General features: G+C 35.5%; 2 protein-coding genes across 3 annotated transcripts; one reads left to right on the top strand and one right to left on the bottom strand.

Annotated features, from left to right (window-relative positions):
* Positions 1–1,500: 1,500 nt before the first annotated feature.
* Positions 1,501–9,346, bottom strand: LOC127850840 (histone deacetylase complex subunit SAP18-like). The gene is made up of 3 exons (XM_052384187.1): positions 9,180–9,346; positions 5,169–5,275; positions 1,501–2,930 (listed from the first exon to the last, which is right to left on the bottom strand). Exons 1-3 carry the CDS (start codon positions 9,264–9,266, stop codon positions 2,630–2,632), a joined length of 495 nt encoding a protein of 164 aa, XP_052240147.1. The 5' UTR covers positions 9,267–9,346; the 3' UTR covers positions 1,501–2,629.
* Positions 9,345–14,061, top strand: LOC127850831 (uncharacterized). 2 transcript variants are annotated; one of them, XM_052384173.1, is made up of 2 exons: positions 9,345–9,474; positions 12,882–14,061. In XM_052384173.1, exons 1-2 carry the CDS (start codon positions 9,462–9,464, stop codon positions 13,631–13,633), a joined length of 765 nt encoding a protein of 254 aa, XP_052240133.1. In that variant the 5' UTR covers positions 9,345–9,461; the 3' UTR covers positions 13,634–14,061. The 2 variants fall into 2 exon arrangements, with proteins under 2 accessions (XP_052240133.1, XP_052240132.1); XM_052384172.1 differs by lacking the exon at positions 9,345–9,474 and adding an exon at positions 12,050–12,427.
* Positions 14,062–18,834: the final 4,773 nt, after the last annotated feature.

Raw genomic sequence — 18,834 nt, 5'->3', positions numbered from 1 at the left:
GAAAATGGTCCTGGTAGGTTGAAAAACACATCCACCAGGGGGCAGGGCATTTTTCCTTTTATGGCTATATGAAAACTTTGTTAACAATCTAAAGCCCAAATTTATTGTCAGATCTTCATGAAACTTGGTCAGAAGATTTTCCCAATAATATTCAGAGGGGGTAATCACGTGATAGTCAAGATGGAGACGTCCATACCGAGATTGTTATTTTTCGCCGTTTTATACCCTTTATTACTTCTGTTTATTTTTTAAATGACACTCACTTTCCAGCCATATCAGTTAAAAGGTGATAAGCGTTTATTTGGTATTTAAATTGGCTTTATATCTCGACTTTACTCCCCGCAAATTTTCTAAGTGGAACCTTAATTAGGTCATCCCGCTAAGAAATTTTGCAACGAGTAAAGTCGAGATATAGAGCGAATATTAATATGAAATAAAAGCCAGTAACTTTCCCCCTAATATGGCTGGAAAGTGAGCAGAATAAAAAATAACAATAAAAGTAATAAAGGGTATAAAACAACGAAAAATTCCTCGGCATGGACATCGCCATCTTGTTTGTCACGTGATTACCCCCTCTGATATTGAAAATGGTTTCAATTGAATGAAAAACGTGGCTGCCAGGGGGCAGGGCATTTTTCCTTATATGGCTATAGTGAAAACTTGTTGACCCTCTAAAAGTCACATTTATAGTCCAATCTTTATGAAACTTGGTCAGAACATTTGCTTTAATGATATCTTGGACGAGTTTAAAAATGGTTTTAGTCTATTGAAAAACATGGCTGCAAGGGGGCAGGGAATTTATCCTTATATGGCTAAACCTTGTTAGCACTCTAAAAGTTACATTTATAGTTTACTTTTCATGAAACTTAATTAGAACACAGAGCAGGTCAGTTCCTTTGTATCTCAGGTGAGCGACTTTGGGACTTTCAGTCCCACTTGTTCCTTAAAAAATGCCAGGGGGAATTTCACCTTATTTAGCTATAGTAAAAACGTATTAACACTGTAAAAGCCACAATTATTGTCCATTTATTGTCTTCATGAAACTTGGCCAGAACATTTGTTTTAATTATATCTTGGATGAGTTTGAAAATGGCTCCAGTCTGTTGAAAAACATGGCCACCAGGGAGCGAGGAATTTATCCTTAGATGGCTATGGTAAAACCTTGTTAGCACTCTAAGTTACATTTATAGTTCACTCTTTATGAAACTTGGTCAGAACATTTGTTCTAATGATATCTCGGGCTGCACAGAACATGTCAGTTCCTTTGTATCTCCGGTAAGCGACGTGTTTATTTACGGTCTTAATATAGTGCTTCAGCCCATCATGCTGGTTTCAAACTTGACTGAGATACATGTATTAATACCACAAACATATTCACCAAAGTTTCATGAAGAGCCAATTGAAAGCTCTTTAAAATATAGTAGAAATAATATAGGACCACGCCTGCCTCAAGAGTTCCCAAAGTAGGTCAAGGTGGCAATTTCTTAACAACAAATTACATGTAATTCAGTTTTATTTCAATTATTTAATATAAACGAAGTCAAAGTGAACTAATGACCTGAATCTAATAAACATGATTTATGAAATTAAGAAAATGACAGGAAATATGTTCACTCAAAGTTTATGGTTTTTTCTACAGAAAACAGTACACAGAATCAATGTTTTCTCTAAAAATGGCATTTAAAAACAAGAATGTGTGTTTATAAAATCTTTCTTCTAAACTGGTTAAGCTACAAAACCTAAGTTTGATATTTGTAAATGCATTTATCTGATCAAATTTGTATGTCTTTCAGGGGGATACTTTTTTTTTAAACAAGCGACACAAATCTTAAACTAGGCTAAACTGAGACTGTCTCATTAATAGTGACGGGCTTCACACATTTTGAAACACAAGCTGCTGTCTGTGCAGCGCTGTTCCATTTCTGACTGACATAGAATTAACAGCTGTGTAATACCAGCACAACTAACATGTAAATGAGTCATGCTCTGTGAAAAGGGGGTTTAATTCATGTGTGTAGTGTCGTCTTCTTTTATGATATTTTTCATTTAAAGAAAGGCTCTTCTTAGCAAAATCCAGTGTAGGCGGAAAATGTCGTCCCTGATTGCTTGTGTGGACTGCACAGACTAATCTGGGACGAAACTTTACTCACATTTAACCCCCTTTTCACAGAGCACGGCAAAAATGAATGCCTTTTGTGTATTAACAGTTAAATATTTCATCGTAACATTTAGTCATGAATACCTGGTAATGAATTCCTATTCTTAATTGGAGTAAACTGCGAAAATTGATGAAATCAAATTACACCCACTTTAAGATTAGCCTGATATAATCTAGTGTTGTTTTTTGTTTATGCTTTTCATTGCACATGCTGTATGAGTTTTGGGTAAGGACAACAATGTGATAAACCATAAAATTGGGAAACATGAAATACAAATATAATCAAAATAAGGCATAATACCATTTGTCAATCATTAAATACATTTTAAAACTGCAATTCAATAAGTGTTGTTTCGTGGATGCGGATTTGCACTAGTGCAGGAAAACAAATATTCCAAACTCGGTGAAATAGAAATGTGGCTACCATCGCAACTAATACATGATGATCATCATTGATGGCAAATATTACCACTAATATGGTCTATTTCTGCGCATGCCACCGGGTCTTACAGGTCCTCCCCTAGCGCCCGGCCCAGGGGGAGTTATAGCAATGTCAATATAGTCCCCGATCTGAAATTTCTTTGACGCCAGGCTGACGGTGTCATCAGCGCCCCTGTGCCCGGAACAGGTGGTCCCAATTTCTCGCATCCGATACGTCGGTGACCGTGCATCAGGGTACACAATGGAGAAATCAAAGAAGGTTCCCTTCCTGCGGGCATCTGGGTTCACCTCCTTTACCAGGCTTGTCAGCTCCTTCAATGTGGCATCTAACCTGCAACAGATAATGAGCAGGGTTCTGGAAAAAATGGGCTTATTGCATAAGCATGAAGTGTGCACAGGCTAATCTAAATCACTGATTATCAGGGACAACACTTTTCACTTTAATTGTATTTTCCTTTTAAGGAAGTTTTTTTTGCGAAAATCCGGATCGACTGAAAGTGTCGTCCCTGATTAGCCTGTGGGGACTGCAGGGGCTGCAGAACGCGGCTCGTATACATTGTTGGGTAATGATTGTTGGGCACTAGTGGTGTTGAGATTCTGCAATTACGAGTTGCAGGGACGAAACTGCAGTAGAACAATCATTTTCATATAAACTAATAATTAATTAATGAATGTGGTGAATGAATAACAAGTCACTATGGTGAAAATAATTCAGCAAAACTAATCACAGACGATAATGCTGCTACATCAAGCATAATGAAAACTATTGAAATGTAACAGTGGAATAATAAATTTATGGTTCCATTATGGAAAAACATCTAATAGGAAATATTTTAGAATTTTGCTTCTTGAATCTCCATTTTGGAAAAAAAAATCAATTGTGAAAAGAACTTAAGTGTGGGAATAATCTATGAGTGTTGTTGTTTTTTTCAACATTTTGGAAATGGGGTCAGGTCCCTTTGCATTGGGAAAGATCATGGCGTCTTGACTAAAAATTGGAAAATTAGTTTTGTTTTTGTTTTGCTACCAAGACTTGGATGGGAGATAAACTAAATGTTGAATCATAAAAAAAAATAAACTTTTTGTTTGAAATGTTAGGTCCCATTTGGGAAAATATATACTTGTTTCCATTCGAAATGGGGCAGTATATTGGCATTGAATTCAACGAAAAAAAACAACACCGAGTTTGCAATGGTATTAAAAAATAAACTAGAGCTTTGTCACAGACGTGACGAATACCCCCACATGCCACATTGACACAGAATATTTTTCATGTTGTCTTCACAGAAAACAGCGGACACCATGCTCAATGTTTAAAACGCACTAAGTGACCTCGTGACCTAGTTTTTGACCCGGCATGGCCCATGTTCAAACTTGACCTACACATCATCTAGATACAACTTCTGACCAAGCGTGGTGAAGATCGTATGTAAACTACTTGAATTAGAGAGCTGACACCATGCTGAATGTTAAAACACGCACTTAGTGACCCCGTGACCTAGTTTTTGGTCCGACAGCCCATGTTCAAACTTGGCCTAGAAATCATGACTATCATGTAGATAAAACTTGTGACCAAGTTCGGTGAAGATTGGATGAAAACTACTTGAATTAGAGAGCAGACAACATGGTGAGGTTTAAAACGCACTTAGTCACCCCGTGACCTAGTTTTTGACCCGGCATGACCCATATTCAAACTTGACCTAGACATCATCTAGATACAACTTCTAACCAAGTTTGGTGAAGATTGGATGAAAACTTGACTACTTGAATTAGAGAGCGGACAACATGGTGATGTTTAAAACGCGCTAAGTGACCCTGTGACCTAGTTTTCGACCCAGCATTACCCATATTCAAACTTGACCTAGACATCATCTAGATACAACTTCTGACCAAGTTTGGTGAAGATCAGAAGAAAACTAATTAAAGAGCGGACACTTGATACAGACCGACCGACAAGTTCACTCCTATATACCCCCCTAAACTTTGTTTGTGGGGGTATAATACAGCTTTCATTTGGCTAAAGAGTAAACATTTACAATACAATACATATATATCTATCCTTTTTACAACTTGTGAACAGTACTTTGAGCATGTAGATGACTTTTCTCTTCGTTTTTTTAAATGTTTAACACTGTAAGCACTCAAAGACATAATTTAATTTAATTTTAATATTTCAAAAATTTGCTATACATGTATTTCCATTCATTGAAGTGACATTAAATTAAGTTTTTTTAATTATTCATGCATCATCCATTCTTTTACAAATAAAACTCACAGAAGTCATGTTTACACTTGCACTTATAAAATTGAGTTAATTATTAACAAGATGCCAGTATGTGGAAATAAATAAACTCTATACAAACATGTTTACAATCAAGAATTGCTGATGGAGGAGTCTTGATTTGGGACATTTTTGTTGAGATTTTTAACAAAATCTAAATTCGGTTTTGAAATCGGGCTGATATAAACCCGAAATGTTGGACATAAAAGCTTAATTTTGAGTCATTTAAAATCAACAAATCAAATTATCCACACTTGAGAAATCGTTTGAAAACAATTTAAGACTCACCAGGTGTAAATTTGGAGCTCATTATTTGGCACATTTCCCCTCGTGTAATCATTCAGTGGATTGTGACGGCCAGTGTTGTAGAAGACCCTAAGTAGAAGTGGGCATGTCTGAAACAACATGTACTAATTATTTAAATAAAAGAAAAAATATTTCAGTACATGACATCTGCTCATCTGCTGAGAAAAAAAACATAAGTTAATGAGTTGAAATGAAGTGCTTTAAAATATATATCTTATTCATTAACAATTATTATTAACATTTGTATCACATGAAATGAGTTTTATCTACTTGATGTTGACATTTATGTTGATTGAAATAAATTTGTCATGATATAAATTGTTGCTAGGATTAATACAAGAGCACCGCATAATGGGTGCCAATGCTCGACTCCAGGTGCAGTTTTGAATAAATGAAAGCTTGTCAAAATCTATTTTTTTAGAGGTCACAGTGACCTTGACCTAGTGACCCAAAAATGGGTGTGGCGTGTAGAACTCATCAAGGTGCATCAATATATGAAGTTTCAAAGTTGTAGGTGGAAGCACTTTGATTGTTGAAACAAATGTCAAGGTTTTAGCACGACGCGGACACGGCGTACGACAAGCTGGATATGACAATATCTCGGAGTTTCTCCGAAAACAGCAGAGCTAATAATCATAAACAATTATTGCCTTCACCTTGTTTCAAGCAAGGAAATTTGTGGCGACAACTTTTTTTTGACGCAGTGAAACACCTTTTAAACTTTAATGAGAATACTATAAAAATGAATTTCTGACATTCAAGTTTCAAAAGAATATGTTTTTCGGAAACTCTTATTAAGGACCAATTAAATACTCAACATGACTTTTGTTATCAAGCATTAAACTTGTAATCATAAATTGTGTAAGGAACTAGTTTTAATAGTCATTAATAAAACCAAAACAGTTATTCATCTCAGGGCTCCCGCTGCCATTCGCAATTGTTGCCAAATGCGAAAGTTTTAGATGAGTGGCGATAAAATCTGTCAATTTGCGAAATTTAGTGGCGAAAACACATTTCCTATTATTTTCTCGCAAAACAAATGGATAAAGCGACTCAACCAGAAACAACTGCCAGCGTATGCGCATCTCAAATATGTTAATTGGGCAAAAATTTCTTTTCAAGCCACAACCAATTAGGCTGTTGAAAAGATTTTAAGATCAGTACCTTTTTATCCTATATATTTCCTTAGTATTGGAGGCTACCGCCCCCAAAACCCAGCTTTGTTGATAGTGGTAAACAACTGCGTACCGGTAAAGTTCAAACTAGCATTGATTCGTTGTTAACGGTTAAATAAGCAAATAAATTAAATTTAAAACGTTTTAACATTTATTGAAATATAATTATATTTGTAACAATTTATTACGTGTTTTATTTGGCAATATTTTTGAGCATTTTTAATTGCAAATAAACTAAACTAATAACATTTATTTTAATTGATCAGCGCAATATTTAACATATTGCTTCATTACATAACTTTAATCATCACCGACATTTGTAATGTTGCTGTCAAACTGCGAAGTCATCGATTGACACCATACTTGTCAATCGCTAATTAATTATCGAGTATGACAAAGTGTTGATACGGAACACACGGATACGAAACATCAGAACAACAAAAACTTATAAGCTTTGTAAAATGATTCCAATATGACGACACTTCTAATTGTAGCACGTGGGCAAAACATGCACACTTTTCATGCATGGCTAATACTGCATTATGATTGGAGAACACTCATTTCTGCCAGGTAAACTCCAACAAGGGGAGGAGCAGTTCTCCAGCTAGGCATTAATTAAAGGGCGCCCGGCCCTGCCCTCCCGAACCTCCGCCCTGCCATTCTCAGGGCCCCCCCTGCCCTTAAAAAAAAAAAACATTTTTTTTTTACATAATATTATGATGATTAATAAATCTCTTATTACAATACATGGTAATTATTTATTCCTCATTGCAGACATTATATTTGAATTGTTTAATAATAATGGGAATAATATATTCTAATAATTATTAATAACATATAAATTAACATGCAAGAGGAAGCATTCCACAAACGCCCGCGCGCTTGAAAGTGCCCTTTTGACAAAATACTGCGCGTCCCAAGTGCCCTTTTGTCAAAAAAGCCCCCCTGCCCTTTTCAAATCCTAGCTGGAGCACTGGAGGAGTATGGGTAAACTGGCTTGATTTTCGGAATATTTTGCCAAATTTATATATTTGAGATGCGCATACGCGGGCACTTGTTTCATGTTGAGTTGCTCTATCCATTTGTTTTGCGATAAATTAATAGGAAATGTGTTTTTGCCACTAAATTTCGCAAATTGTCAGATTTTAATGCCACTCATCTAAAACTTTTGCATTTGGCGACAATTGCGAATGGCATACATGCCAGACGTCCCGATCTCGGCGGGACAGTCCCGCTTTTGGACCTTTAGTCCCGGCGTCCCATTATGAGACGATTTGTCCCGACATTCGTAAAAAACGATGTAAGGTCTATAGGTTCCCAATAAAATTCGCTATTCAAGCTCTGTTTCGCTAACACTTACCACCGCTAATCCCTTTATTGCCCCCAATTCACAATCCGATTCTACTTCTCGTGTGTACCAGTGTTGTTTATGACACCTTATCAGCGATTTATCGGCTAATTATTGATTTAATCAGGCATTCACACCATGGTGGTCTTCAAGATAGTGGTCGCTTATTGCTATCGATAGTTGTATTATAATGAAATAAATGTTGAAAATGTGTTTGTTTTTGGTCTTTGTTTGAAACGGTTTACAAAACAATTGTTTTGTAAAATTAACTCTACGTCATTAATGAGTTTTTTACATTCAATGTTTAGTTCCAAAATAGCGGGATAATCCGAATGTGCAATATACCAAAAAATCGCAACAAACAGTCCAATAAGTGATATCCATCCTGTCTAGTGTAATTGGGTGTAATTGTAATAAAAACAACGAGTTGCTATGCATGACAGTTTGACCCTACTCCAATTTAGCCAAAAACAACGAGGTGCTATGCATGACAGTTTGACCCTACTCCAATTAAGCCGCGACAATTGACAAGTAACAAACTGCGCATGGATACATGCTTAAAAAAACATCGCAACAAACAGTAAAAGTGGTCTTGTGTTATTGTAATAGTTGTCTGTAACCCGTACTTTCAGTGTACTGGATAGCCTCCCCTGCGTTAATGTTTGCCATTGAAAGTAATAAAATGAGAATTGTTGTCGTAATGTTCCAGATTTTGTACTCTTAAAATATGAATATTATCTTCGTTGTTTGCTATTGTCTTATTTAATAAAACTGTTATTGTTATGTTCTAGATTTCATGCTTCATATCAGATGTTTTATGTCTTGAATAAAAGTATCAAGAGTTTTTGTTAGTACTATACTGACTACAGTAAAGGTGGAATGATAGATCGTTTTAGGAGTCCTGCTTTTTGGTCAAATGTCCCGACAATTTTTATGGAATGTCCCGCTTTGGACCTAAAAAATTCTGGCATGTATGGCAAATGGCAGCGGGAGCCCTGTGATTATATGTTCTGTGTATTAGAAAACAGTGTACATTTCTGACTGTCAAACGTTCTCGGGACTTCCACCATTTGTAAAATGCACTTTATGCTGCTGCATTTCCATTAATGAAGTGCTATTGTAAAAAAACACCTAATTGGCAATTTTAGAATCCAAATGAGGTACTATATTAATGTCTGATAAAAAAAATCAATGGAATTGCTAGTCAGAGCCATTGTGTAAAAAATGGTAAGGAAAGCCTAGTATAGTGTGTATTGCTTTTGAAATAGGGTTTGCCACTTGTAACAAAGACTTAAATTCACCAGTCGAAATTTACATGGCGTAAAGAATGCATCATCTGAATTTTGTATAAAGCTTCATTAAAACATATTGCTAAAATTGTTATCGCGAAAACATATTTCACAAAACAATGTGCTCTTATCATTTGCATCACTAATCAAATAATCATAAATATACACTTTAAACGATTACCTTTTCCCTGTCAACAGGTTTTTCCGGTGTTTTCGAGCGTATCGCATCATTGTTTTGTTGCAATTGTACAGTAGATTCCAATGCCATTTTGTTGTTTGTGTTGTTGTTGTATCAAACTTCACGAAGGCGCTCGGACGCTTGGGTTACATTGCACTAACACAATAGGTAAGTTGAATAAAATTATATCGCAGTATGCTAGTACCCGATAATTACTTTCGCAATATAATATTGGTAGCCAATCATTACTTACTTGGGTAAGGTCCGGCATCATCCGAGTCCTCAATGGGAACCACAGGTACGTGCAAGATGAGATAGCAAGTTTTGTCATATACTGACCTCGAAAGTCAGGTATTGTCATTTTTTATGCTGATATACTTGTCTATGTGCCAATTTTTCGTACATGGGGTACATTGAAGTAAACTTAAGAATACCCGGGGTACATTTAAGTAGTATCCGAGTCGTCATTGACCAATCGAGCTTAAATATGTGACTAACCGTTTTACCGATATGTTATAAACTGAAGCTCGATTGGTCATTGTCGGCTCGGGTACTACTTACATGTACCCCGGGTACTCTTAAGTATACTTCCATGTACCCCGGGTACGGTAAATATACTAAAACGTACCCGGGAAATGTAACGCTAAATCGGTCTTTGTCGGCTACTTTTTGAAATTTATTATATTCACATGTATGTCAATTTTCTGTAAGATGGCCTCTATATTACCGAAACTCATACTCAAAAAGCATGTTGATGCAGTTTTGTTAAAAGAGAAGTTTTTTTAAGATAATCGGTAGCGCGTTTTACGACATCGGATTTTGGGCGGGAATATAACTCGGGTACAGTCTAAAATCGACCGGGTACGATTAAGTATATTTACCGTACCCGGGGTACATGTAAGTATACTTAAGAGTACCCGGGGTACATGTAAGTAGTACCCGAGCCGAAAATGACCAATCGAGCTAAACTGAATACCTGTTTCCGTCCATGTGTTCGGTGACGTCAGGTTTTCACTTATGGCGATATCTTTTACGGTATTTCTTTACAATATATCCTATGTGTACAACATAAAAGATTTGAAATACTAACACATACGGTGCGAGACATATTTCCCCATCGTCATAGAACCCAATTTCCGTTCTAGCCATTCAGTTCTATCCATTTAAGGATTTGTGATACTACTTAGAGAGATATTATTTTGCGGTTGCCAGTTGTAGTTGAAGATCAGACTGCGACTGTATGGGTTTGTCTTTCAAAAATGTTCCGGTCGGGCGAGCAGCCATTTCACATTGAATTTCTCGATTTTACTTTCAATAACGTGATTTTAAAGGACCATATTTAAAATTAATGCAGTCAATGTACGGTATTATATTTTCACGTATATAATGTTTTGATAAGTATTTATTTAATGCTTGATTAACATGCTCAACAAGACATTTATTTTTATAATTATAACAATTTGTCCCTTTCAAACTTTTAGCGGCTCGGGGAAATCAATACACACGAAGTAACGATATTTAATTACTGCGAACTATCGAAAACGTCACCGTGATTTAGTAAAATTCTGATTGAAGTGACAACCTATTTTTAGCACTGTATACATTTTAATCTTTACAGTTTCATTCTCATAAATTGGTCGCAAACAAATATGCTTTATGCGTTAAATTAAGGAAAATGCGCTGTTTTTTTATATATGTCATATTTACAAAGAAAAAGCTTCGCATGATGATATCAAGACTTGGTTTTAAGTCGATCGGGTAGCGAGGGCATTCGAATTAACGCACAATTTAGCATGACTTCATTGAACCAGGTATATGGATTTTTTGCATTAGTTTTGCTCACAACAATCTACTATCATCATATGGTACATGAAATTATGCATAAATCTTAAATCAATAGGTCATGTATACACAATGGAATTTACGGTATGGTTTCTTCTGCAAATGTCAGACGATAATAACGGTAACCATTTTTCTGTAAAGGCGCACATACATTTTAACATAAATGTAATATAAAGCAATTCGCTAGCTTGGTGTAATGAAAGTTCAATAACGCGGCATTAGCAATACTTTACCTTAATATGACTCTATATACGAGCAAACATGTCTCGTGGGACATTTAGAGCGACCAGTGATGCCAATAGAATAAATGTGATCGTGTCAGAACTACAAACATCGCAGCAATCAGCAATCAGCAATAAATACAACTAACTCGGCGATTTCCAATACAGTGAAATGTATCGATCTACAAACGCAAATACACTGTCGTAAAATTCCGACCACAGTTATGTTTATATCGGGTACACTGTAATGGTTTAAACCGATAGACGTTCAAATGAATGGATTAACGAAGACTATTTAAACAAACTTAGTTCTTCGCTAAAAGCAGTCAGTTGGGTATTATATACGACTGCGAATTCTGATTCAGATTGACTGGGGCTGTATAATAAAACCATTGCACCGTGGCGTTTTATAGATACAAACAACAAAAAAGTTTGAAATAAGTCGATGAAGTTTTGTTATAACCAAATTAAACGAGGTATTTCAAGCGTTAAATGGCATTTGGTCGATGAAGGATATTGATTTGGACTTAATCGAATTAGTTTAGATAAAACAAAATACTCGGATCGAAATGCAACTTGATATGGTATACGGAAATGTGTGTGTAAAGTTACCATTGCATTATATAATTAAAGATAGCATTAAAGAAATGCAATTTAACGCTTAAAAATATGATATAAGTCGCTGTTACGACTGGACTTAATTATTTCCACAGTTTGTGAACATTACTTCTGGTGTTATGTAGGAACATTACTGCTGGTGTTATATGTGAACATTACTTCTGGTGTTATAAATAGTCTTCAATAATCTAACGGAGGAGTTTACAAATCATACATATCTATATTCGGCTTTTTATTCAAATCGAAGCGTTGATGAAATTGTGAATAACTGGAATAAAAATCCCAAAATTAAGAATAAGTTTAGAAACAAATTCTTTGTGAATTAAACTACCGTTTGTAGCATTGGATGGAAATGTAGTAAGCCGCACATTTAAATACTAACACAATCTACTAAACAAATCGACATATGCTTATGAGAGAGTACGTATTTTGCGACGTCATTACAACGGACAATGTCATCAACAACGTCACTGATACGTTATGACGACGAGATCAAACGTCGACTAGAGAAGCTGTCTCGGACGTACGATCTAACTACCATGAAGATCTTCATCGCCGTCGAATGTCTCGGTAATTACATGTGCACCTTTCTTCTTTGTAAACTTCGCTCTGGGGAAAGGGGCTAAATTCTTGTGGATAAACTGTCGTACCAGATTAGCATGCGCATGCCGCACAGGCTAATCAGGGACGACACTTAACGCCTAATCTGGATTTAAACCAAAATAAATAATTAAAGCGGAAAGCGTTATATATAACATAATTAATGAATTATATCCATTCACATTCGCTATGAAGGCGACGATTTCGTGTAGTTATAATTGGACCAACGTGCGCCCACCAAGGTAGATTGTTTAAAGGTTAATGTGAATAAAAAATCAAAACCTTTCTCACTTGTGTGTTTCATTATGTTTCTAAAGGGAGTTGTTCATAGATTTGATGGGGAACAAAGTACATGGAAGAAGTCAAAATCTCAATTTAAATCACATAGTTCTATTGAGTTACATACATATTGTTTTATTTCAAGGTGAGGAGCTGGTCACATGCACGTACAGCGCCGCCAAAAAGGGCCGATGGGAGTCGTTCCTGCAGCGGCAGGAGGCATGTCGCCTCGACTTGCACAAGCACGAGAAGAATCGCGTGAAGTACCGGGAGTTCCTGAAGAACGTCTCGCGAGAACACCAGGGTCAGCAGTTCTATAACGCGATGCTGATGCTGATGAACTCGAAAGGCGCCGAGGACACGTTCAAGCAGCTGACGGCGAAGGTCCAGGAGACCAGCGAGAGCTCCTTCTGCGGGAACCTGTGTCGGCTATTCGAGAGGAAGATCGAGTCCTGGTTCGAAACCTTTGAGGCGGTTGCAGTTAAACTGACTGGTCACGTAAAAGTGTCTAACTTCGTGCGTGTCTTGGCCGGTCAGGTGGACGCTATGTCCTGCAAGGGCGGCTTTACGTACGCAATAAACATCAAAGTAACTGGCCTCGACACGCCGCGGCCGCTGGACATCGCCGAACTCGCCATGTGTAAAATACTCATCATTCAAAACGGACTCGCCATGCCGTCCAGCTTGAAGATGTGCCTTCTGGTGCTTCATCTAACGGAGGAGCGTCCGATTCTGCGCCTATGGGAGTACACTCCCACGGCTGAAATGGACAACGCTATCAAGGAGGCCGACATTGACCGGCTGATAGACGCCGGAAAGCTGAGTCAGTACCACGAGTTCTGGAAGGACAACATGCAACAAATCGGACTCTCTCAGGGCGACCAGGGCTTGTCATAATTGGCAAGGTGAACCGCCATTAACCACGTGTCAAATATAGTTAAACTGTTAGACTATGTTAGCTATATTTGCGTCTGTCAGGGCGATTATGGCTTGTCATAATTGGCAGGGTGAATAGCCTTGAAAATGTTGCATTAACCAAATGAATAGTATACGCAATCGCTCTGTAAACTGTTAGAAAGTAATTACATGTATTACATCGGGTACACCGTTACTAACTTGTAATAAATTAGCTATGCTTGCGTCTTTTGGGATGACCATGGGTTGTAATAACGTGCAAGGCATCATACTATTTGTATATTTGCATTATTAGTGTATGTAATAGGAGTCGCCTTGTAGAGCAATTGTTATTTAAGAGCTTAAGTGAGGTTATTTAGGGTATGTTCTACAGTGAAACGCCCCAATGCGTCAGGACATGTGATAGCTAACAAATAAGCTCAGTTGAATTATCCGAAGGGATATTAAATAATTATAACTCTCTGATTATACTCCTTTAATTGACGTTTCGGCATAATGTCTTTATCAAAACATTGGAAATTATATGTTTACTACATTTTTACGTCTTTTGACTGCACAATTTAAATAACAAAGAAAAATGTTTTTAAACGTCAAATGACGTTGTACATGATGACATCATAAATGGCGTTATTTAAAATGGCGCCAAAAAATGTAAAAATGCGCCAAAAATGAAATGACGTTAAACACTTACATATTTTGTCTTAATCTTATGTAAAATGTGTGCTTTATATATTTAATAAATTGATATTTTACAATAAAACAATCATCATCATATGTAATTATAATCGACCTAAACTTATTATCATTAATTAAATAGGGTAAACTTATTTAATGACTTTAATTATTTCAATCCATATCTATGTAAAATATTATAATGATATTTGATTAAATAATCATATATACTTGCTATTCTATATAACATATACACATTATGGCTAAGATAAATTGCATAAAGTACTCTTATTTTTACATACATTTAGGTTGATGTTTACTATAAAATGTTTTTCACATATATTTTTTACAAGATAGTTTCCCGTAGCAGGACATCAAGTTGATTTTTTGTATTAAGTCCATTTGGCGATTGTGTTTGAAACTTCTTTATGAATTCCAGTTCTTTAATAAGTCTGTAATAATGGGAACTGTCTCTTATTTGTGTTAACACTGATACACCCATATCCTGCACTCTGTGGCCAGCACCATTGAAATGTTCTGAGATCGGTTTATTTCTTCGTAGCCGCACGTCAGCCTCGTGTTCTTTGGCACGTTCCTTTAATGATCTGCTTGTCTCTCCGACGTATACCATCTTTTGGCATTTAATACAAAATATACCGTACACCAAGTTATAAATGTTACAGTTCTGTTTTATTGCTTCGTTTGGAATTTCGCTTTTTGGGTTGTTATGAAAACCTCTTTTCAACATTTTACAGACTATACAATTAGTTTTACACGATTGTGGTATTAGTTTTAAACGCTATAGAGAGGGAAGTAACTACACCATTACCAGAAGGAATTATCTTATACTGTTTTGATGTTGTCAAGTTATACCCATCGATTCCAAAGAAAGAGGGCCTAGAGGCGTGCAAACAAGCTTTAAATAAACGCTGTACTAAGACCATCAACACTGAAGCGGTCATTGAAATGATTGAAACTGTTTTAGAAAATAATGTGATCGAATTTTGTGGACAAGAATACAGACAAAAAGAGGGAGTAGCTATTGGATCGAAACTTGGGAGAAATTATGCCTGTTGTTACATGAGAAAATGGGATGAACAATTATCTGAATACTATAAACAACCAATATTCTATAAACGTTTCATAGATGATGGGTTTGGACTATGGACACATGGAATTGACGAACTCATGAAATTTTTTGACTATGCTAACAAAATACATGAAAACATCAAAGTAGAATTAAGATGGAACACAACACATATAGACTTCCTAGACACAAAAATTCAACTAGAAGATAATAAAATAACAACTGATTTATACTCAAAGCCAACCGATAAACATCAATATGTCCAATATGACTCAGACCATCCAACAAATGTGAAGAAAGCAATACCCTATGGATTCACCCGATACGACTCGAGTTAGTCTGTTCAACAGGCCTTAGGTTAACGGAGTTAGCCTGTACGGACGGGCAATGGTATTACCATCATACCATTTGGTATGGGGTTAGCCTGTAGATAACCTGGATAAAAGATCTATAAATAAATAGTTTATTTATAGATTACGACGGAAAAGGTATTAGGTCACGGTATCTCGATCTCTCGATTATTTATTGAAAATAATGAAGAAAAACGCCTTTTTAGGTCTTAAACCAATAAAGAATGGAAATATTGGTTATAAATTTATATTTTAATCAATGAATTTAGAACATTTTAAGATTAAATATATTGCACACTGACAGTGAAAAGATTAATTATTTTGAAAACACTAGGGATTTGTTTATAGTTTAATTATATTTAAGTATGAAATACCAAAAATAATAATCAAATTATTGTAAACAGAACAGGGTTTCATTCAATCATTTATTTATGTATTAATGTATTTATTTATGTATTAATGTATTTTTTTTATGTATTTCTGTATTTATTTATTTATTCATTCATTCATGCGTTCATTCATGCGTTTATTCATTTGTTCATGTATTTCTTTCTTTCTTTCTTTCTTTATTCATTCATCTATTTATTTATGTATCTATCTATTTGTCTATTCATTCCGTTTGTGCGTACGTGGGCTAGTTCATTGGTTTATTGGTTCGTTCGTTCGTTCGTAATTTCTTTCAGTCAGTCAGTCAGTTAGTCAGTCAGTCAGTTAGTCAGTCAGTCATTCAGTCACTCAGTCAGTCAGCGAGCGAGCGAGCGAGCGGGCCGGCCTGTCGGTCTGTCGTACGTGCGCTCGTTTGTTATTTTGTTCGTTCGTTCATGCGTCCGTCAATTTGTTTGTTCGTTCGTTCGTTTGTGCGTTCGAGCTTTTCTGCGTTCGTCATCATCGTCATCATCATAATCATCATCATCATCATCATCATCATCATCATCATCATCATCATCATCATCATCATCATCATCATCATCATCATCATCATCATCATCATCATCATCATCATCATCATCATCATCATCATCATCAACAACAACAACAACAACAGCAACAACATAATCATCATTATCATCGTCATCATTATCATCATTTGTATTTATTTTTATTTCATTTCTTTATATATTTTGTATTATTTGTATTGTATTATATTAAATGCATATTATGTTAATGCTTCGACGTTAAACAAAATGCATGTTGAATGAAGTTACAAAAATCGATTGGTGATATCGTCACATAGCAGGAGGAAAGGTGCCTCGGGTACTTTATATCATGCCGACAGGGTGATTGATGTCGGTGTGTCATGCTACATTGTCCTGTTTATTGGACCCTTAATGCGATAAAGCCACTTTTAATAATGGTGATAACTGTAATTTCTATTGCTTAACAATACGAGACTGCGAAAACAAATGCCACAGGTTATTTATTTGACTCTTTCTTTGTTTCAATTTATATTAAAAGTATATTGATTATCTGAAGTGTGACTGTCTTTAGTTTGAAGATTTAATACGAAATTACATAAAAACTATAGTTTTTAATTTACTAAAGCAATTGACTGTTTAACATATGTTTTTTTTATGAAACTACGATAATGGTAGCAAGAAGTATCCTTTTTTAACGATGCTCGGTACATATCCCGATCGTGAAAATTAAGGTTGAAATAAAACGTTATATTTAAATTACTGATTTTTTAAGTTTTAAGTCGCATATCAAACACATCAAATGTTTTATGTAGTGTATTGTATATTTACGTATGACAGTTTGAAGTCCTGCTGATATAATTTATAAATCATATTTCCCGTGCACTTTTATACACTTAATTATAGTATTTGCCGGGAAAGAAAACCATATTGGAAGTATCAAGTAAATGAATGCAAAAGTGTAATCAAACTAAACACTTGTGTGCGTACATATAACTTGAACTACAGTAAGCACTGTTATATGCATCCTAATATCAGTCATATGGCGTATTATGTATGTAGCATACGTCTGTTCTCAAAAATTGAACTATATGGTATTTTAGTATTTCATTTAGACGCAGTTGTCTTTCCACACATTCTAATCACACATGTATGACTACTTGCGTTTCTTAATTGGACAATCTAACCTGTACTTTACGACAGAAAATTTAAGTCAGACTAATATATAGCGGGAAAAAAAATATAACGGAGCCGGTCGATGCCTGATCTATATGAATGAACTTGACGCTCAAATGGATAAGATTTAGGGATCACAACCAATTTAAGTCAGACTAATAGCCGGCCGATGTCTGATCTATATCAGATAACTTTACGCTCAAATAGATAAGAAAGGGATCAGCACAGCAGGTTGCTAATACACAGTGTAGACTTCCGCTGTTTTATTGTTAAAACATGTTTGTTTAGAAAGCATGGCCAAAATAATATGGAATCAAATTTTGAAATAAAAAATCGTCTGAAAATAGCGCTGTTGACTTGTTAATTGAAGAGTATAGATGACATCAAAGAAGTGATTTTCTAGACACCTGAAGACAACTGAGGACGACACATACAATTAAGTAAATAATAAAACAACTAATAAGTATCCTATGGAGGCAGATGATATCTTACTTAAAAGTCAACAGATAAGTTGAGGCTAAAAATCGTATTTTATAAAGGAATATAATTGCATCTCTGTCCAATTAGATATCTTGCAAGCGAATGTTTATTTCAAATGTAGTATGTGCTGTGATAGAAACCAACTTTGCGCATAAATTATTAAGTTATTTAATAACGTGCCTTGAACGTTTTCTCGTCTGTGAGAGTTTAAACTGGTATTATACTGTGAAAAGCACCCATGGTACTTCACCGATGTTATTTCTATTTAATTTTAGTAATTTACACTATTTCAATGTTGAACGTTTTTTTTATAATTTTATTTTATTTTGTATGTTTGTTACAACACTATATTTAAAAAGAAAATGATTACATTTAATTAACTAAAAAAGATAAAAGGTTGAACACAAAATAAGTAAATAAATTATTAAATACATAAAAATATGAATAAATGAATAAATGGCTGGCATGACTGGCTGGCTGGCTGGCTGGATGGAAGGGTGGGAG

Source organism: Dreissena polymorpha, chromosome 11 (genome assembly GCF_020536995.1).
Source record: "Dreissena polymorpha isolate Duluth1 chromosome 11, UMN_Dpol_1.0, whole genome shotgun sequence".
Classification (NCBI taxonomy): Eukaryota; Metazoa; Mollusca; class Bivalvia; order Myida; family Dreissenidae; genus Dreissena; species Dreissena polymorpha.
This window is presented reverse-complemented; position numbering and strand designations above follow the sequence as displayed.